Raw genomic sequence first — 22,874 nt, 5'->3', positions numbered from 1 at the left:
TCTAAATTGGAATCTAATTAGATTCATGAGATTCAATGAGATAATTCTATGTGGAACACAAAGTGTTAAAAAATCAGGCTCCATGTGAGGTTTTATCAGTCAGATACATCCTTCTCCAAGCAAATGCACTCAGGGCCTAAGGCTTTGTGAAGCTTCATCCACTTGAACGACAAAAAAATGTGTCCCCCTTCCACACGTGTTAGCACATGTGAGATGGTCATGTGCGTTGAACACAACAACAACAAAGCCGTTCAGCCAATCAGATTGCTCCACTGGCTCAGCCCTCCTTCACCCTGCTCTGCTGCAGTCGGTGTAACTTGAGCGGAAAGCACATGAGGTTTTGCGCACCAGAGGTACCGTTCGGAGCTCCTGAGATGTCCCGGAAAAGAGACGCTGAACCAGCATCCGAGCACGCCCCGGAGAAAAAGAAGGCCTGCTGGGGTATCCTGACCAGCCAAGGTCAGTACTGCTGTGCTGTGCTAAAAAGCACGGGTTATTTATGCTACTGGGCAAAGGTAGAGATTTGCTCCAGATGGTGGTCAAACCTTGAAAATATAGTATTGTCGTGTAATAAGACAAATGTACAGGCTACAAGTTTTTGGTAGCTGTATGGGCTATAGAGTAACATCTGGCCAGTGTTGGCAAACTTGCTTTCAAAATGTAATGCAATACATATTAGTAGTTACCATGATTTGAAAGTACAGTTATTGTACAACATCAGTCTGTGTATGGCAGTGCGTTGTCCAACCGTGGTAACACAGACAACGAGCTACAACCTACTTTTTTTTTTTTTTTATCAAAATAAGCCGTCCTCCGTGCAGTATGAATTAAATAAATTGGTCTCTACGAGCAGCCTGCAGCGAGACTGGAGCGCAGGGACCGTCTATAAATATCTATACCGATAAGAAACAATGAAAGATTATTCAATAGCTTCACTTCTGTTAAATGTAGTGCCACCAAACTCACCTCACACATTAATTGCATCCTGCTGGTTATACTACATCATTTGCTTTGGAGAAACATGCTTTTACATAATTTTGGGGAATTTTTATTGGGAATAACATTCAGTAATTTAACTTCTATGAAGTGTAGTGCCACCAGAATCCCCCCATGCATCAATAGCCTCGTCCTGTTGATACTACAACACTTAGTTTGGGAAAAGGTGCTTTTACAGAATTTTTGGGAATTTTTCAATGGAATAATATCCAATAACTTCATGTTAATAATGTGTCCCCTCACATATCAATGGCCTTCTCCTCTTTATACTACAACACTTAGTTTGGAGAATTGTGCTTTTACATAATTTTGGGGAATTTTTCAATGGAATAATATTCAATAATTTCACTTCTATGACCTGTAGTGCCACCAAAATCCCCTCACACATCAATGACCTCCTCATGTTTATACTACAACACTTAGTTTGGGAATAGGTGCTTATATATAATTTTGGGGAATTCTTATTGAGAATAATATTCAATAACTTCATGTTAATAGTATGTATTGCCACCAAAATCGCCCCACACATCAATGGCCTCTTCTTGGTTGTACTACAACGCTTATTTTGGAGAAATGTGCTTTTGCATAATTTTGGGGAATTTTTCACGGGAATAATATTCAATAACTTCATGTTAATAATGTGTAGTGCCACCAAAATCCCCCCACACATCAATGGCCTCCTCCTGTTTATACTACAACACTTAGTTAGGGAAAAGGTGCTTTTACATATTTTTGGGGAATTTTTATTGGGAATAATATTCAATAACTTCACTTCTATGAAGTGTAGTGCCACCAAAATCCCCCCACACATCAATGACCTCTGCCTGGTTATACCACAACACTTAGTTTGGGAAAAGGTGCTTTTACATAATTTTGGGGAATTTTTCTAGGGAACAATACTCAATAACTTCTTATTAATAACATGGAGTGCCACCAAAATCCCCTCAGACATTAATGGCCTCCTCCTCTTTATACTACAGCACTTAGTTTGGGAAAAGGTGCTTTTACATATTTTTGGGGAATTTTTATTGGGAATAACATTCAATAACTTCACTTCTATGAAGTGTAGTGTCACCAAAATCCCCTCACACATCAATGGCCTCCTCCTGGTTATACTACAATGCTTAGTTTGGGAAAAGGTGCTTTTGCATAATTTTGGGGAATTTCTATTGGGAATAATATTCAATAATGCTACTTCTGTAGTGTAGTCCTGTAACGATTTCTTCCTTTCAAGTCATTTTATGTGTTCTCATCCTGTGATATTTTACTGCATTTGTCTAATCCAATGAATGTCCTTGTACCGTTCAGCGTTGTAAGATAAAATGACTGGTGGAAGCCAGTTTGGATAACAGGAGGCAGATTACACTTTTCTCTTCTCTACTGTCAGAGATGTCTGTTGTATTAGATCCATGCCCAAACAACACTCACGCACAGGTTGCTTATCACATTCCAAGGACAAGATGTGGACAATAGTTGTGCTGTCCATGTCCTGGTAACACATCTTCGTGATCATCAGACTCTCTGCTTTCTGCTTTCTTGGTGGCACTACACATTATTTACATAATCTACATCATAGAAGTGAAATTATTGAATATTATTCCCTTGGAAAATTCCCCCAAATTCTGTAAAAGCACCTTTTAGGGGATTTTGGTGACACTACACTTCATAGAAGTGAAGTTATTGATTATTCCTAATAAAAATTCCCCAAAATTCTGTAAAAGCACCTATTCCCAAACTATGTGCTGTAGTATAACCAGGCAGAGGTCATTGATATGTGAGGGGATTTTGGTGGCACTACACATTATTAACATGAAGTTATTGAATATTATTCCATTGAAAAATTCCCAAAAATTCTGTAAAAGCACCTTTTCCCAAACTAAGTGTTGTAGTGTCAACAGGAGGAGGCTATTGATGTGTGGGGGGATTTTGGTGGCACTACACTTCATAGAAGTGAAATTACTGAATGTTATTCCCAATAAAAATTCCCCAAAATTATGTAAAAGCACATTTCTCCAAACTAAGTGTTGAAGGAAAACCAGGAGAAGGCCATGGATGTATGAGGGGATTTTGGTTGCACAACACGTTATTAATGTGAAGTTATTGAATATTATTCCCCCAAATTATGTAAAAGCATGTTTCAAAAAAAGCACTTTCAAAAAAAAAGAAAAAAAAAAAAGAAAGAAACGCCTAAGTACAGCCATTTGTTACGGTTACGTTGCGGTCTGTAATAACTGTAATAATTATGCACTACAGCCTCAGCATTTGTCTGTATGACAACGTTATCTTACCTTTTGGTCGCTTTTCACTGGGATTTTGTTGACTAGCTTCATCAGACTAGCTTTTCCCCACTGGTGTCACCGCAACCTGAGGCATTTATTTATACTACAATACCCTCACCAATGCGAGGTTTATGCACAAGAACAGGGCACTGAATAAATATTTTCATCTACATTTTGCAACCTAGGCAGAGTAGAGTGTGGTGCTCTCTGCACAGACAGAGATTTTGCACTAACTTTCCTGTCATGCCCTGCTGGACCAAGTAGTTTGTTTAATTTGCCCTTTTGTATTGTATACTGACACTTCTGGTGATTGGTACATGGATGTGGTTTTACATTGCTTACCTTTATAAGTATGCTGGCAGGGAGACACTGGGGGTGTCTCACTTCAGGCTATGTCTAATTGTATATAGTTATATTGCATCCTTGTCATTTCTTTTTTTTTTATCTATAAATAAACTGTTTAAAATGCATCTGGACAATAGCATGCATCACAGTACTCAGTCCACTACCCATCCTCTCAGAGACTTTTCATTGTAAGTGGTTGCTATATTTAGTCAACAGAAAATAAAAAATGCATCCTTGAACAATGGAAAGGATTTTGCACTAACCGCTGGAATATCTGGACTGTTTCCCATCGTTGGCTTGTATTGGAGATGCCACAGTTGACTGCTGCTGTGGTGGAAACTCCCTTGTTGACAGCAGCACATCACAGCAATCAGAAGCAGTACCCTTGTTTGTGTTAATTCGTTCTGTGTATTTGTTGCATGCTTGAACAGAGTTTGGAGGTGCTGCCTCTTGTCCATTGGGGACTGTCTGATTTAGCTTGTGTTTGTGTGTGCTCGGTTTCCTGGAGTCTGTTTGACTCTGCTTGTAATGTTGTGGCTGCTGTGTTTAAATTGAAGTCACGCAGCTGAGAATTTGAGCTGCTGAGCTTTTGTGAAAGCGGCTTCAAGCAGTGTTTACTTCTGTGTATTTTTTATGATTTTTGTGCATGTTGGTGTTGCAACCCACTGCTCTATAATAGGGCTGGGCGGTATACCAGTTCACGCTGAGTACTGGTGTATATTATTGTTATGATATGAATTTTTACTGTACCACTACACCGATGTATGTGATTACACAGTGTCCGGAACTTTGCGCAGCGCGACATTGTTTCAGAGAGGACTGTTTTCACTGTTGCGCTTCTATTTGCCTATTTGCCAACGGCCAACAACATCTGCAAAACGCAGCACCACTGCACAAGCAGCAGACTACCATGGAGAGGTACTCTACTTCAGTGCCTTATGACAAATCGTCTAAGAGGCGCAAAGACATAATGGAGGCGGTAGCATATCATTTGGCTAAAGACATGCTTCCGCTGAGCACTGTGGAGAAGCCGGGTTTTAAAAATCTCTTTAAACGTGCTTGAACCACGGTATGTCATACCTGGCCAAAAGTCTAAGACTGCCAATTCCCAAGCTGTACTTGATGTGCAAAGAAACTGTGCAGCAAGAAATATTGTCAGCCAAGTACTTTGCAACAACTTCTGACCTGTGGTCAAGCCGTACTTCTGAGCCATACATTAGCCTGAACATTCATTTCATTAACCATGAATGGGTTTTGAAAACCAGATACCTTGAGACCGCATATTTCCCCAAAGACCACACAGGAGAAGTGATAGCAGAAGGCTTGAAGGAAGCACTGTTGTCTTGGAGTCTGATTGAAGACAAAATGTTGTGCATCACCACAGACAGCGGGGCAAATGTAGTGAAGGTGACTTCACTGGACGACTGGACACAGCTGCAGTGTTTTTGCCATCGTTTGCACTCTGCTCTTGGTGAGTAGCATTGTCATTTTAATGCTCGTCATCCATGTTGGTTCCTATGTAGATTGTATTAGCCAATAAATTGATAGTATATATAAATTGTTATATAATATTGTTATTATTATTATTATTATTATTATTATTAATAATAATAATAATAATAATAATAATAATAATAATAATTATTATTATTATTATTATTATTATTATTATTTTTATCCTCTGTCCTTGAGCAACAAAAGGCCATGACTGAAGTTCTGTCTTCTGACAAAAACAACAGGCACCTGATCCCAATATGGCAGGATATTGACGTCCTTGACTCAATGAATGTGGCCTCCTCTCCTGGAGTTTACAGACTCCCTTTCTGGGGAGTCATATGTGACAGTATTGTACGTGAAGCCTGTGCTCCACCTTTTCCACACCAATTTGCTGAAAGTCAATGAGTCACTCAGCTCACAAAAGAGCTGAAGACGAAAATTTGGCCTACCTCGATGAGAAATATGCTGGCCCTGACACAGATGATCTCCTTGACATGGCTACCTTCGTGGACCCTAGGTTCAAAGCCCAGTACATCAGATCAGAGAAGGTAGGGGCCATTAAAGTGAGAGCAGTGTCTGAGATCATGGATGAAGGCCAGTCACAGGCAGGGCCTTCTGAGGGAGCAGCTGACCAAGGTGCAGAAGCAGGAGAAGCCAGTGGACCACTAAGAAGCAACGGAAGTCATTGGGGAGCTACTTCAAAAAACAGTGTCAAGAAGAGGATGCCTTGCCTCTCACTGAAAAACAACAAGTGGAGAGTGAGGTGGAAAGGTACTTGATGTGCCCTGATTCAGACAGTGAGTCTGAACCTCTGGATTGGTGGAGGCTACATGAACAAAACTTCCCCAGATTGTCTCAGCTTGCGAAAAAGTACTTGTGCATCCCAGCCACCAGCACCCCCTCAGAAAGAATTTTTAGTACTGGGGGTAATATTGTTACATGCACCAGGGCAGCGTTAAAACCAGAGAAGGTCAACCAGCTGGTGTTCCTAGCACAAAACCTGGAGTGAAAATATGCTTGAATTGTTTTTTAGAGTAAGAATAACTTGAAGAGTTACTTTTTCATATTTCAATGCTGGTTTTATATTTCAATGTAACTGTACTGTATCAGGTTTGTTTTTTGTTACAGATGTAAATTCTACCTCAGTTTTATTTTAATTCCTGCTATGTTTACACTGTACATATTTAAAAAACACTTTATTCTCTCACTTTGTTCTCAGGTTTGTTGTTTGTTGTTTCTATGTTTACATTTTTACACTTTGCACTATTTTGTTACACTTAATTAAGCTTTTGTAACGTATTCTTTATTTTTGCACCTTAATTGTTAAGTGTTCATTGTGATTTTATATTTTAATTTACATTTATTATTTGAGTGTTTTCCACTGTTGTGTTCACATTTCCTTTCCTTTCTGGTTAAATTTAAAATAAAACTGTTTAAAGTATTTTTCTCCTGGTCCTTATTTTAAATAGGTCATAAAGAATATCAATAATTATCGATATTGACCGATATAAAACACATATCGTGATACAGTTTTCAGCCATATCGCCCAGCCCTACCTGCAACACTCTGATCAACTCATGGGCCAACAAAGCCCCACTCACACACACACAATGAAGAGGAGGAAAGAAAAACAACATTGCAAGCCTGTGTGATTCTCAGGTGTAGTGCAGCCAATAGAAATCCTCTTCTCTCAAAAAGCAAGGACAAAGTAGATAGGACTCACAGTTCAGCAGGAAAAGTCCTCCCCTCAATGCTCCAGAAGCACGGCCAGTTCAATTCACACTTCAGCTGAAGAATTCCTCAAAGGATGCCTTAGAAGAAAACCATTCAAAAGCAGCAGTGAAGCTCTCTGTCAAGTGCACTCAGTTCTTCTCAGTCAGGTGTGCTGTCCTCTGACTTGCAGTTGACTTTTGCTTGAAGTTGCACATAACACACATGCATACACTTGCTCCAATAAAATTTAAACGAAAGAGGAAATGTGTGGTTGAGTTTTAACTACGGTTTCTTCTAGTTAAAAATACATTTGCTAACGTTGGTCCAACAATGCCAGCACCTCTTTACCTCCTTGCTGCTCTCTCATGCCATCTCTCTCTAACTTATGCTCCTGCACCCTCCAATCACCACAGGTAGTGATAGTGACCACCTGTCTGACCCAATCAAACAACAGAACAAAACTACAGAAATTTGTCGTGTGTACTCTTGCAACACTTTTTACTCTAATTTACAGCCTTTGCACAATAATATCCCACATTATATTTCTATTCTTCATTCATAACTGAAATATTTTAGTTTCTCTCTCAAATTTAAGGATTGAAGGAAATTAAGGAACATTGCCAGACTCCGCCCCTCCCTCACCATATCTGATGCTGAGAAGCTCATCCACACTTTCATCTCCTCCAGCCTGGACTACTGCAATGCCCACCTCATTGGGGCTCCCAGTAAAAGTCTCCACAAGCTACAACTAATTCAGAACACTGCACCCAGGATCCGAGTCAGGAAACACGAGCACATCACCCCAGTACTCCGCACACTTCGCTGGCTTCCCATCACTGCCAGATTAAATTACAAAATCGCTCTCATCACCCATCAGTGCATTTATGGAAATGTCCCACCATACCTTAAAAAACTTCTCACCCGGCAAACCCCAACCCGGAATACACACTCTGCTCATCAAGACCATCAAGACCTCCTTCACACTCCCAGAACCAAACTCTGGACCACGGGCCTTCTGTGCTGCTGCACCACGTCCGTGGAACTCCTTGCCCAGTCACCTCACGACCCCACAGACCGTGGATGCTTTTAAAAAACACTTAAAGACCTTTCTCTTTAAAGAGGATTTTAATATACTCCAAGTACTCTTTTTAATTATTTTTTTTATGTTTTTACTGACATGTGTGCTGAAGCACTTTGAGATTTCTTGGAATGAAAAGTATGTTAGAAATAAATGTATTATTATTATTATTATTATTATTATTATTATTATTATTATTATTATTATTATTATTATTATTATTATAATTATTATTATAATTATTATTCTTATTATAATTATTATTATTTTCAATTCAATTCAATTCGACCTTTATTTTAACTCGGAAATACGTTGAGGTAGAGACCTCATTTACAATGTAGCCAAGTAAAACAATAAAAACAAAAGGAGATAAATGAAAGCAACAACAATGTATAAAAACAGTAAAAATATATAAACTGTTAATCAAGTAAAACAGGAACACATAGAAGCAAAATGTGATACAGTTAAAGATTTAAATTGCCCTTTGGATAAAAATGAGGAAAGCTTTAAATGATAAAAAAGTTGCCTCAACAAGCATCTTACTACAATGCAGCGGAAAGGAGTCTGTTTCTATACAAGAAACCAATTTTCATTCTCAAGGAAGACACCAGCTTGGAAACATGACACTTGAAGGTTAACATACCAAGGTACTTATACTCTGTCACCCTTTTAATATTTGTACCATTCCTGGTAGAAATTATGAAGCTGTCAAGGTTCATAATTTTTGATCTGGTGAACAACATGAATTTTGTTTTGTCTGCATTAAGTTTATGATTATTTGGTGCAACTTGTACATCTGAAAAGCAGTGTTGGAGGGAATTTAAGGCAGAGTGTGCATCGTTTGCAATGCTGTACAAAATCGTGTCATCTGCATATGAATATTACTCCCAGTGACAACTGAGGTAATATCATTGATGTAAAGCGAGAACAAAACAGGCCCCAATAGTCCTATGTCTTTCCCTAAATCCTGATTGATGTATGCTGAGGATGCACTGTGTTGAGATGAGTGATTTAGTTGATTATTGAGACTCCAATACTTTTGACAGGCAAGATAGTTTAGAAATAGGTCTATAATTATTTAGGTTAGCTGTTCCTCCACCTTTATGCAAAGGTGTTACATAAGCGACTTTCCAAACCTTAGGGACCATGCCATTTAAAACTGAGAGGTTAAAAATGTGTGTAATCTAGTTGACCACAATTGGAGCAGCAACTTTTAGAAAGAAGGGATGAAGTTTATCCTCTCCCACAGAAATGTTGGAATTCAAGGAAAGGAGTGCGTTGGCTACTTCATCAATAGAGAAAGGCTGCAATGAAAAGCAAGGAGTTGTCATGATATGGGCGATGGGATCAATGGTAGAGAGTGGTGGTCCTGTATAAAATTCATCGAACAGTTTACCAGCAGATGCAAAATGATCATTAAAAGCTGCACAAATCTCCCTGTTGTCTGATATAGGATACCCCTGTGCTGTGGTGAGAGGAGGAAATGAGACGGAAGACTTAAGTTTACTGCCTTCCAGAAATTTGCTGGATTAGAATAAGATTTTGGGATTAGAATTAAATCAATTCAGCCTTTCTTATTGCAGATGTACATTTATTTCTAAAGCTGTCTGAAAAAAAGTAAGTGACCAGAGTCCCCAGTACATCTGGCCAGAGCCCAGGCTTTATTTCTCTCTTTAATCAAAGAGGAAATTTCTGATGAAAACCAGGGGCTTGACCTATTCTGCATTCTATATTTTTGAAAAGGTGCATGGTTACTAACTATTAAGTTGAATAATTTACAGAAGTGGTCTAGAGCTCGATCAACATCTGAGATTTTAGCAGTGTCATGAATAACACTTTTCAGAAGATCATTCAGGAAAATGTGTTCATCAAAATGTTTGAAGTTTCTTCTGGATACCATACGGGGACCTTGTTTTCTTATTCTGGTATTCCTGATGCAAGCTACTGGACAGTGGTCACAAAAACCAAGTTCAAAACCACTGAGTCAGTAATTTTTTTCTTTTCTGTTAAGGGAGCAGCGGGTTGTCTGTATATACCAACCACAACAATAGAATTATTTTGTGCTATAGATACTTTCAGTTCCAACAACTCAAAAGATTTATAAACTGAGACCGCTTTCAGAACAGTACAAGTAAGTAAGTATTAGTATTTCTGTCTATTCTGAACAGGTTATAATCATCCAAGGCCACCTCAGGATCACTTACAGTGCATCTTAACCAAGTTTCAGATAAAACCACAAAATCAGGATCTGTATGTGTTATTAAAATTTTCTGTTTCCTGACGTGCCTCATAATTGAGTCACCGATAACCAGGGTGACAGGAGATGCAGCTTGCAGCGGAGGATGAGGTGAAGAAGAAGGCCCCAGGTTCCCAGCCAGTGGAGGAAGTTTGTGTGAGTCCAAGATGTCATAGCAATTTTGTAGCTGGATGTCACAGGTTGTAGGAGTGCGAAGTGACAGCCTCTCCATCCTTTTGTGATCGCCGACAACCACCCAGGTGTCCGGATGCGAAGGAGTGGAGCTGACTGGGGCTTTGGGTTTAGCCCCAAGCTGGAACCAGGAGTCCTCAGGGAAGGCCGGTGGAGCGGAACCAGTGGCCGGGGCAGTAGCAGTGGTCTGCGTAGGGCCAAGTACCGAGGCAGCGGTGGCAGCGGTAACAGCGGCCAGAGCAGAAGCAGTAGCAGGTGGAGTGGAACCTGCGGCCAGGGCCATTGTAGTGTGCTGCGTGGAGTCAGTAACCGGAGGAGTGGAAGCATCAGCCGAGTAAGGAGCCGTGGACTCAAGCTTTTTACCGGTGGCAGAGACTTGTGCAGGGCCGAAGAGGATAGTGTCCAGGTGTCTCTCGGCTTCCTGGATTTTGTAGAGAGTGGAAATCCTCTGCCCCAGCTCAGCAATTTTCTTATCGAGGTCGAGACAGCTTTGACAGTCGGATGTCGCATTAAGTGGAGCCACGGATTATCTTTCTGGAGCATCAGTTCATGTTCAGTGGTAAAACGGTCCAGCAGCTTGGTTTTGGTGCAGACGTGTTTGTGTGTTTGTGTTAATAATCCACCCACTCTCTTCTCAGTCCGTGAAAACTGTTTGTGGCAGAAACATAAACAAATTTCAGTCACAGTGGCTAGTTTTGGTTTTCATGCGTCAGGAACCGGAACCGGAAACCCGGTTAAATTTGTCTCTTAATTAGGGGGTGGCTGTGGCTCAGGAGATAGAGCGGTCATCCACCAGTCAGGAGGTCAGTGGTTCGATCCCTGGCCTTGGCAGTCCACATGCCAAAGTGCCAGATACTGAACCCCAAAACTGCCCCCAATGCTTGGCCATCGGTGTGTGAATTCATATATACGTCACTTTGGATAAAAGTGTTTGCCAAATGACTAATTGTAAACGTTGTAATTTAAACATCTTTACTTTCATTTGTTAGGTGTTAACATTTTTTCCTATCTTCATAAATAGTATGTGTATTTTAATGCCTTTATTTTATCACAATGTTTACATTGGAAAATGACAAAGTGAGTGAAACAGGTCATGATAAAATCAATAAGAGGCTCATCAATCTTACAGCTAAGACTTTGGCTAGCAACATTAATCAGATGTGAAAAAAATAATGAACTCACAAAGCAAAGCAAGCAATTATTCTTTTCTTTTAATGCTGATTTAATAATAACTAATGAATTAATGGTAAATCAGTCTCATCATCTGAAGTGTGAGCTCTTGATACAATAATCATTTCCAGCTCAAAAGGACACTGTCTTAAACGACGACTTAAATGAAAAGTATTATTTATTTGGCACAATAATGAGAATGGATATGAATATTCGGGGACTATGGAGTCCCCGATGACGAGGGTTGTGGGAGCGCCCGCTCGATCTTCAGGGAGGCAAACCAGCTCAGCCCCTCTGCCACCCACACCAGGATCCCGGGAGTGATCCGTTGCATGGTGGGAGGAACGTGAGGAGTGCCAGCGCACTGCGTCCTTAACCAGCCGCCTGCACTGGAATGAGGATGAGGAGCGGGACGGTGGAGGCGAATGCCCCCCTGTTGGATGCCCACCTGATGTGGGGCACCTCTCTGCAGGAGGACACTCCCGGCAGACGAGACCTGAGGGTGGACAGCATGGAATCCTTCCTCAGCAGCTCGTCCAATATTTGTTTTTTTCCGCTAAAAGGTCAGCGATCGTTGTGTGCTATTTTTAACAGTTCTTCCAGCTCTCCAGGTGACTCAGCAGCGCCTGGTGAAGGCATGGTGGCTTGCAAGCCACACAAAGTGCTCTTGACCAGCTTAACACTAAAAACAGTTAAAATGCCCAAGACTTAAAAACTGAAGAGCTAAGAAAGGCTAAAAATCCAACTCTCAGAACGAAGTTAAAAGGCTAAAAACAAGTGTTAAAAAATTTCCACAGCATTGAAGGTCCTGAAGAGCACAGGGGTCTCCATCATTCATAAACGGTAGACATTTGGAACCACCAGGACACTTCCTAGAGCTGAGAAACTCCTAGAGAAACTGCACAATTGGGGGAGAGACCCTTGGTCAGGAAGGTGACCAAGAACCCGATGGTCACTCCACGTTCCTCTGTGGAGATGGGAGAACCCACCACAAGGGCAACCATCTCTTCCCAGCATATGCTATTATTTCCCCCCATAGTGGAAATGAGATAGGAAATCAATTTGCAAAGTATTATCAAGAATTGTATGAATACAAAATACAAATACAAAAAATCATACATTGAGAATGTAGACAATATATGGGTAGTTGCTACACTTAAGGTCTGGAGGGAAGTCTGCCACAATTTAAAATTAAATGTGGATCTAATTTTTTTGAAAGAAATGGGGAGTGATCCAGACTTCTCTCCTAATAGAAGGGACCAAACGTTTAACATATGCATCCAAACGTTTATGTAAATATGGACAAATATTTGGGGGTAAGAAATGAAATCTTTTGAACCGCTATCATTGCAATATGGTTTACCAAAGTCTCATTTATTTTGATACTTCCAAGTGCGAAGTTATCTTTTTGATGTTGTTAAAAAGAAATCTATTCAAGAAATAAACCATCTCATAAAATGCATGCTTAAGATATATCAGAATCAGAATCAGCGTTCCTTTATTGATCCCCGAGGGGAAATTGTTTTTTGCAGCAGTGCTCCATACAAAATAGAATTATAGATCAGAATAAAATTAGAAAGAAAGAATGAGAAGGAATATATATATAAAGGCAATTCCCTGTAGCGTTCAGTCCTTAGTTTTGGTGGTATGTGTCTTTCGCTGAAAAGATGATGCAGTACTGAAACAAAACTCTTAACTAAATTGGTTGAAATAATACAAGCTAAATATCAAAATAAATAAATGGATCTCAATGTAAAAAAACAAATGGGAAAATGAAATTCCTTGTAATATCTCACCAATAGTTTGGAAACAAATGTACAAGAACTCAATTCAATTCAATTCAATATTCCTTTATTCGTCCCTCGAGGGGAAATTCTGAAGAACATACATGAAACAACTAAAACTACTGGAAAGAATTTGCGTGGAAGATTATAAATCGATATTTTAGGACACCCCAGATCCAAAGTAAATATAAAAGTAATGTAACCTCAAGCTGTTAGAGGAAATGCGGGGAGCAAATAGCACACCACAGTCATGTATTTTGGTCATGTAAAGTATTAGATGGTTTTTGGTTAGATTCTGTTTGAGAATTGTCAAATATTTTTGGCATCTCTGTGAATAAAAATTCATCAGTTTTATTACTTGGAAAACTTCCAGAAAACATTAAGAAGATACATATTTGTTTTTAATAATAAGAGTAGCATTAATTAAACAACTTAGAAGAAACTGGTTAAAAGATGATAAGTAATTCCAAATGGAAGGATCTTGTTAATGAGATATATGTAAAGGAGAAAATAACAATGAGAATTAGAAATCAAGTTTTTGTTTTTGAAGAAAGATGGGAGAAATGGGTGAGGTATATAACAAATGATTTGTAAAATATGTTTCTCATGTATATATTTTTTGTCTTGTTGTCCTGTATACTGTAAACTACACATTGACTTTGATTTTGAATCATATGCAATTCTAACTCATGTATTTGTTGTTGTACCTAGTGCATATATTTATGAAAAAGTATCCTCTGATTGAAACCTTATGTAATTATTAGCATTTGCATTACTTTGCACACCCGTTTGTATATACTGTTTATTTTTTCTCAGTATATATATATTATTTTATATTCTGTTCTATATTTTGTGGTATATTTTGTTTATATACAGTCGTATGAAAAAGTTTGGCCACCCCTGATCATTTTCAAGATTTTCCTTTATAAATCATTGGTTGTTCGAATCAGCAGTTTCAGTTAAATATATCATATAGCAGACAAACACAGTGATATTTGAGAAGTGAAATGAAGTTTATAGGATTTACAGAAAGTGTGCAATAATTACTTAAACAAAAGTAGACGGGTGCATAAATTTGGGCACCCCAACAGATTTACATCAATATTTAGTAGATTCTCCTTTTGCAGAAATAACAGCCTCTAAACGCTTCCTATAGCTTCCAATGAGGGTCTGGATTCTTGTTGAAGGTATTTTTGACCATTCTTCTTTACAAAACATCTCCAGTTCAGTCAGGTTTGATGGTTTCTGAGCATGGACAGCCCGCTTTAAATCACACCACAGATTTTCATTAATATTCAGGTCTGGGGACTGAGATGACCATTCCAGAACGTTGTACTTGATCCTCTGCATGAATGCCTTAGTGGACTTTGAGCAATGTTTAGGGTCGTTGTCTTGTTAAAGTATCCAGCTCCGGCGCAACTTCAACTTTGTCACTGATTCTTGAACATTGTTCGCAAGAATTTGCTGATACTGACTGGAATCCGTGCGACCTTCAACTTTAACAAGGTTGCCAGTTCCTGCACTGGCCACACAGCCCCACAGCATGATGGAACCACCACCAAATTTTACTGTGGGTAGCAAGTGTTTGTCTTGGAATGCTGTGTTCTTCTTCTGCCATGCATACCGCCCCTTGTTATGTCCAAATAACTCAATTTTAGTTTCATCAGTCCACAGCACCTTATTCCAAAATGAGGCTGGCTTGTCCAAATGTGCTTTAGCATACCTCAAACGACTCTGTTTGTGGCGTGTGTGCAGAAAAGGCTTCTGCCGCATTACTCTCCCATACAGCATCTCCTTGTGCAAAGTGCGCTGAATAGTTGAACGATGCACAGTGACACCGTCTGCAGCAAGATCATGTTGTAGGTCTTTGAAGCTGATCTGTGGGTTGAGTTTGACTGTTCTCACCATCCTTCGCCTCTGCTTATCTGAGGCTTTTCTTGGCCTGCCACTCCGGGCCTTAACTTGAACTGTGCCTGTGGTCTTCCACTTTCTCACTATGTTCCTCACAGTGGAAACTGACAGCTGAAATCTCTGAGCCAGCTTTTTGTATCCTTCCCCTAAACCATGATGTTGCACAATCTTTGTTTTCAGGTCATTTGACGGTTGTTTTGGGGCTCCTATGTTGCCACTATTCAGAGAAGATGCAAAGAGGAGAACATCTTGCAACTGGCCACCTTACATACCCTTTCTCATGATTGGCTTCACCTGTGTATGTAGGTCAAGGGTCAATGAGCTTACCAAACAAATTTTGAGTTCCAATAATTAGTGCTAAAGGTATTCAAATCAATAAAACAATAAGGGTGCCCAAATTTATGCACCTGCCTACTTTTGTTTAAGTAATAAGTGCACACTTTCTGTAAATCCTATAAATGTCATTTCACTTCTCAAATATCACTGTGGTTTTCTGCTATATGATATATTTAACTGAAATTGCTGATTGGAACAACCAATGATTTATAAAGGAAAATGACCAGGGGTGTCCAAACTTTTTCATACCACTGTATATATTCTCAATATAAATATTTTGTTTTTATATTTGCTTTTATATATATATATAGTTCTCTCTCTTTTCTTTCTTTTCTAATTTTATTCTAATTCTATTCTTGTAAGGAGCACTGCAACAAAAACAATTTCCCCTCAGGGATAAATAAAGGATTTCTGATGTCTAAATATGAGGTCCTTAGATGGTAAATCCTCAGCCTCCTCCTCCTCCTCCTCCTCCTCCTCCTCCTCCAAATGATGATGTACTCCATCTTTGTAGATAACGTTAAGCATTACAATGATAACATTTGTATTTGGAATGGAATGACGTGGGTAATAGCGGACAACGATCATCACACGTTTTTTCCATGTGTCGGTCTCTCTCTGTCTCTTGACTGCTCTGAGATAGATGCAGTATATATGCTCTGTAGGATGCCACGGCTGTTTCTGGTTGGCACAGCGACGTTAACTGATTAGTTCGCATCCCTGTTTCACCTGTGTACATTCGGTCAGGGTGAGTGACCATTACGCGTGCCGAACGCACTTGCGATGTCGTCAGATGAGATGCCGATCATAATATAGGTCTGACTGTATGTGCTGACTCAGACAGTTGCATTGAATCATGGTTGTTGCTAATTATTGATCGCAGTGTGCGTTTGATGACTGACCGAGCACTGCTGAAAAAACCATTAAAACCACGCTGCCGTCTTGTTGACGGTATGATATATGGCATCATCAACCACGTTTTCAGTGGATAGCTGTTATCACCTAGCAGCCACCCATCCAGAGGGGTGTCCCCCTGAAAGACTGTAGGGATGCTAGAACGAGTCATGTGCTGACCCGGGGAAAGTGGCATACACGTTTGTCACCAGGCAATTTGGCACCTAAAGGACTCTCAGACCATAAGAAACAAGATTCTCTGGTCTGATGAAGCCAGGATTGAACCCTCTGGCCTGAATGCCAAGCGTCACATCCGGAGGAAACCAGGCACCTCCCATCACTTGGCTAATACCATCCCTATGGTGAAGCATGGTGGTAGCAGCATCATGCTGTGGGAATGTTCTTCAGCTGGGGGACCAGTCATGGTCGAGGGAAAGATGAATGGAGCAATGTACAGAGAGATCCTTGATGAAAACCTGCTCCAGAGTGCTCAGGACCTGAGACTGAGGTGAAGGGTGTGAATACATATGAATATGCAATATTTCAGTTTTTTATGTTTTCAAATCAAATCAAATCAAATCAAACTTTATTTATATAGCACTTTTCATACATAATAAAATGTAACACAAAGTGCTTCACAGGATTTAAAAACAATAGAAATCAAAATAAAGCAACAATAAAAACCCATCCCTCCCACCCTCCGTATGTACAAGCACCCACCCTCAACTACATGCATACACACACGCACACATGCGCACATACATACACACACACACACACACACACACACACACACACACACACACACACACACACACACACACTCACACTCTTACTGCAGACGATGGCAGGGGTAACGAGACATGGCACGGCACTAATGACTGAGGAAAAGGCCACCTTTCGGGTCGTCCACACCGAGGGACATCAGGGACTGTGAGCACAGGGGGCACCCGCACCCGGGCCCACCCGAGCCCGACAGACTGGTGGGCCCCACACCAAGGTAGGGAGTCCCCCAACCAGCCGGGCCAAGAGGGCCCGAGGACAGCCCCCCCTGCAACAGATCAGACACATCTGTCAGTGTGGAGGACCCGCTGAGGAAACACTGGAATTAAAAAATAAACAAATAAATAAATAAGTTGAAAAAATAAATAAATAAATAAACATTTAAAAGAAGAAAAGTTCATAAGACAATAAGTAGAGTAGATAAGATAGAGTAAAATAATACAATGTATAAAACATGAACATTGAGTGAAATGAGATGAGTAAAGGAATAAAAGAAATAAATAGTAAATAAACTATAAATGAAAGCTATGGATAAACTAGTAATAAACTGAGTAAATGAAATAAATAGTAAATAGTCATGTCTTAAGAACATACAACTAAAATATGATAAGATAAGAAGCCTGATTAAAGGAATGAGAAAAATCAGACATATCAATTAAAAGCCTGGTTAAAGAAATGAGTCTTGAGCCTCTTTTTAAAAACATCAACGGTCTCTGCGGCCCTGAGGTTCTCCGGCAGGCTGTTCCACAGTCGGGGGCCATAATGACTAAAAGCCGCCTCCCCATGTGTTTTAGTTCTTACTTTTGGTATGGTTAAGAGGCCGGAGCTGGAGGACCTCAGGGTCCGCGAGGGTTGATATGGTAAAAGAAGGTCAGATAAATAAGAAGGCCCGAGACCGTTAAGACATTTGAAAACTAATAAAAGAACCTTAAAATCTATCCTGAAACGCACGGGGAGCCAATGCAGCGATTTTAAAACTGGTGTAATGTGCTCCCGCCCTCTGGCCCTCATCAGCACGCGAGCGGCCGAGTTCTGTAGTAGTTGAAAATTTGAAGTACTCTTTTTGGGAAGACCAGAGAGCAGGGCATTACAATAATCTAAGCGACAAGAGATAAAAGCATGCATCAGCACCTCCGTGCTGGCCTGAGAGAGAAACGGGCGGACTCTGGCTATATTCTTAAGATGGTAAAAAACTATCTTTGTTATGTTTTTGATGTGTGGAATAAAAGTAAGCTCAGAGTCAAAAATCACGCCCAGATTTTTTACAGAATGTGTCGGTTTAAGATCTTTAAGTTTTGGTAAAAGTTTCTCTCTCTGGCCTTCAGGACCAATGACTAAGACCTCTGTTTTGTCCTGATTGAGCTGAAGGAAATTTTCTGCCATCCATGACTTGATGTCTAAAATACAGTTAAAAAGGGCATCAATAGGCCCTGTGTCATCAGGAGACACGGCAATGTACAGTTGCGTATCATCAGCATAACTATGGAAGCTGATGCCATGCCTCCTGATGACGTCCCCGAGGGGTAGCATGTACAGATTAAAAAGAGTTGGACCTAAAATTGACCCCTGGGGAACCCCACACTTGATCTCATGGGTACCTGAGGAACATGCATCCCAACTTACAAAGAAGTGTCGGTCAGTGAGGTATGAGACGAACCAGTTAAAAGCAGTACCGGAGAGGCCGACCAGGTGCCTCAGTCTGTTCAATAAAATGTGATGGTCTACTGTATCGAAGGCGGCAGTTAGATCCAGTAGTACCAAGACTGTGAGCTTGTGTTTATCTAAGTTGCACCTGATATCATTTAAAATCTTTAATAGGGCTGTCTCGGTACTGTGGTTCATCCTAAAACCAGACTGATACCTTTCTAAGATGTTCTTTTTGTTTAAAAAATCATTTACTTGGTTAAAAACCAGTTTTTCAAAAATTTTACTTAAAAAAGGTAAGTTGGATACAGGTCGATAGTTATTAAGAATATTGGGATCTAAATTGCTCTTCTTCAGAAGGGGCTTCACCACCGCCGTTTTAAAGGAGGCAGGGAAGACACCCGTCTGAAGAGAACAATTCACCATGTATAACAGCTGTTCCTCAAAGGACCCATAGAGCGTTGTAAAAAACGGTGTGGGAATTGGGTCTAAAAGGCAGGTTGTGGGGTTTACCTGGGAGAAAACTCGACCAAGTGTCCTTGCATCAACCAGGGCAAAACTCTCCAGTGTTTCCTCAGGTAAAACCTGTGATCCAGACATATTGGTAGTTAAAACCTGTTGCGATAAAAGACTGGATCTGATGTTATCAATTTTGCGCCTGAAGTGGTCTGCAAAGTCTTCACACAAGGTATTTGTTATTGTCTTATGAGATCTGTTAAAATTACTGTTTATTAAAAGATCAATTGTGGAGAAGAGAAATTTGGGATTATTTTTATGGTCAGAGATTAGTTTTTTGAAGTGAGAAATTCTTGCCTGTTTAATGGTGTTATTGTAAGTTTTGAGGTGATGACGAAAAATTTCATGGTGGACTGTCAACTTTGATTTTCTCCATTTCCTCTCAGCACTCCTGCAGTTTCTTTTCAGATGCCTAATATCTTCATTTATCCACGGAGGTGTAGGTTTTTTCTTAATTGTTTTTGTTAAGAGCGGAGCCACTGCGTCCAGCATTGACTTCAGATTACTGTTAAAATTGTCAACGATAAAATCACAGGGTGCTGGTAAAATCTCTGCAGGAGTGCTCTGTAAAATATGGATAAAATTTGCAGCCACTTCAGGAGTTAGGTAGCGTTTCCTCACTGTTCTCACTGGTGCCTCCCGCTGAATAAAACTGGCGATGTTAAAAAACACACGAGTGATCGGACACAGCCAGATCCACAACAGAGGACACCCCCACAGACAGGCCATAAGTTATGATCAGGTCCAGGGTGTGCCCCCTGTTGTGGGTCGGCTGTGTAACGTGCTGTTTAAAATCCATACAGTTTAAGAGGTTTAAGAATTCTCTGGATACTGGGTCCGAGTTGTTGTCAATGTGTAGATTAAAATCACCAGCTATTAAAATCCTGTTGTAGGTGGTATGAATGATTGATAAGAACTCAGAGAATTCACTGATAAAAGAGGATGAATACTGGGGTGGTCTATAGACCGTTATGCAAAGAATAGGAGGACGGCTAAAAACAAAGGCATGGTGCTCAAATGATGTAAAACTGTTAAAAGGAACTGCATTTGCAGACATTGAAGTTCTAGTGATAGATGCAGTGCCGCCTCCCTTTTTGCCACCCCTAGTTGAGAATAAAAAGTTAAAACTTGGTGGGGAAGCCTCCGTGAGAACAACAGGTGCATCAGTGCCGAGCCATGTCTCTGTAAGGAGAATACCATCTAGGTTTTTGTCTAAAATTAAGTCATTTATGATAAAAGATTTGTTTAAAAGAGAGCGCACATTCAGCACAGCCAATTTGATAGCTGTGCTGAATGTGCACTCATCATGGTGTTTTAAAGGAATGTTAAAAACAGTGCTGGGTCTAAAAGCAGTCCTGGGCTTTGAATGTCTGTGTGAAGTGATTGATGTAATAATGTGAATGTCCTGAGGTTTCGGTGGAGAAGAGGGGGTTACTGCCGGGAAGGTGTGCATGGTGTGAGTGAAACATGTAGTGGGTGAGGGTGAGTGTGGAGCAGATTGCTTGTGTGCATGAGTCATACCAGTTAGTCAGGAGGTGGCTGAAGTGCAGGACCGGACAGTGAGGTCAATGTTGACTGATAAAAGCCGTGAGCCCTCCTGGTTGGGGTGTAGGTTGTCCCGTTTAAAAAGGCAAGGCCTGTTTAAAAACGCTATAAAATTGTCCACATAAGGGATGTCTCTCGTCAGGCAGTAACCCTTCAGCCACAGGTGCAGCTGGCGAAGCCGGCTGGTGATGACGTCACCATAACGTGGTGGGGGAAACGGGCCGGAGATAATTAGTCGCTTCCCAGTGTCCAGCAGGCGGTCGATCATCGACATGAAATCCTTTTTTAGGACCTCCGACTGTTGGTTTCTAAGGTCGTTGATGCCTGCTTCCAAGACCACTGTGGAGGCTGGGCTGTGTTCCGCACACAGTTGGAGAGCGGCGGATGCAACCTCCGTGACGCGGGCTCCAGGGTGGCAGAAGGTCCGGCCGCCGAGCACCGCCACGTGCCTGACCATGGAGGTCCCCACCACCAGCACCGAGGGGAAGGTGCGCTGCCCCACTGGCTCCCTGGGGGTGCGGCGGTGGCGAGGTGGAACCTGCTGGCGTCGCGACGCGGGTGCTCCGGGCCGAGCCGGAGGGGAGCGGCCATGTTGGACTGGCGGATCCCGGGTCTTGGGCTGGTGAGAGCCACGGCCAGTTGGGTGGACAGGTCCTGGAGGCGAGCTGGGCCAGACACCAACGGGAGGGAAATCCTGCAGGCTTAGGATGTCGAACCTGTTGTCCAGTGGCAGATCCGGAGGCGGTGGAGGAGGAGATGGCCGAGCTCCAGCGCCCCGGTGCACCACCGACCAGGGCTCCCTCGGCCTGAGTGGGGTTGAGCTCACCGGGCCCTTCACCCCGTCCTCCCCGGTGAAGCAGTGCGACTCATCGGGGCGAGGGTAAGAAGTGGAAGGTGCCGATGTTTTAAGCTTGGCTCCCTGTCGGTGCCAGCGGGACTCGGCCTGTGCTGGTGCCGGAGTACCGGTGGTGATCGAGCCCGTCCACGGCAGGGTGGTGTTGTTTGTGGCCGCCATGTTCCGGTCACCAGCGCCGGATCGCCTCAGGTAGGCGATATGTTTCGCCTGCGTCGTGGCGACAGTGGAGAAATCCAGGAGGATTTTATCTTTCTCTTTGAGATCGGCCCGCAGACCGGAGATGCTCTCCCTCAGTTTTGAGAGGGTGGGGAGGCAGGACTCGCACACCGCCATCATACCTGAGGCCACTATAGGCTCAGGCAGGTCGAAAAACAGTACCACCACAGGGAGGTGAGTTTCTGTCTTTAGAGTGTGGTGCCGGTAACGTTGGCACAGCGCTGTTATTGCTTTATGTTTGACTTATTTCATTCAAACTACTTTTTTTTTTTTTTTTTTTTTTTTTTTTACGTAAAAAACTTCCCACTGGTGTCCTTCACAGAGCTGCTGCCTACGTTTATAGATTGGCAAACATTTCTGGAAAACCTTTTTCCCTTTGTCATTATGGGGTATTGTGTGTAGATTGATGACACAAAAAAGGAGTTTAATCCATTTTGGAAAAAGGCTGTAACATAACAAAATGTGGGGAAAAGTGAAGGGGTGTGAATACTTTCCAAATGCATACACATACAGTACTGTCCAAACATTTTAGGCAGGTGAGAAAAAATGCTGTAAACTAAGAATGGTTTCAAAAATATAAATAATAATTGTTTATATTTATCAATTTACAAAATACAAAGTGAGTTAACAAAAGAAAAAATTAAATCAAGTCAATATTTGCATTGAGGTTTGGGAAAACTTGTAAATGCATTTTCTTTTATTAAGTATGCAGACCAGAGACAAAGTAAAAATGAACAAATTAGATCTATTTTAACAATATAAAAATAGCAAAAGGTGCACTCAAAAGGAGTGGGAAACAAACATTAAAAGAAAGCGCACTCAAAACTGAGTCGAAAACAAACAAACAAAAGGAGCTCCATAACACAGGTTGAGGCGAAGAACA

General features: G+C 41.1%; 1 protein-coding gene across 1 annotated transcript in view; it reads left to right on the top strand.

Annotated features, from left to right (window-relative positions):
- The first annotated feature begins 271 nt into the window (after positions 1-271).
- Positions 272-22,874, top strand: part of asb5b (ankyrin repeat and SOCS box containing 5b) — a 50,551-nt gene continuing 27,948 nt past the window's right edge. Inside the window, exon 1 of the mRNA XM_070987476.1 lies at positions 272-459. Coding sequence (XP_070843577.1) covers positions 333-459 — 127 coding nt within the window. The 5' untranslated portion in view covers positions 272-332. The remainder of the gene's footprint in view (positions 460-22,874) is intronic.

The sequence above is a fragment of the Chaetodon trifascialis genome, chromosome 2, assembly GCF_039877785.1.
Source record: "Chaetodon trifascialis isolate fChaTrf1 chromosome 2, fChaTrf1.hap1, whole genome shotgun sequence".
NCBI classification, from domain to species: Eukaryota; Metazoa; Chordata; class Actinopteri; order Chaetodontiformes; family Chaetodontidae; genus Chaetodon; species Chaetodon trifascialis.
Note: the sequence above shows the minus strand (reverse complement) of the source record. Positions and strands in the feature narration are given on the sequence as shown.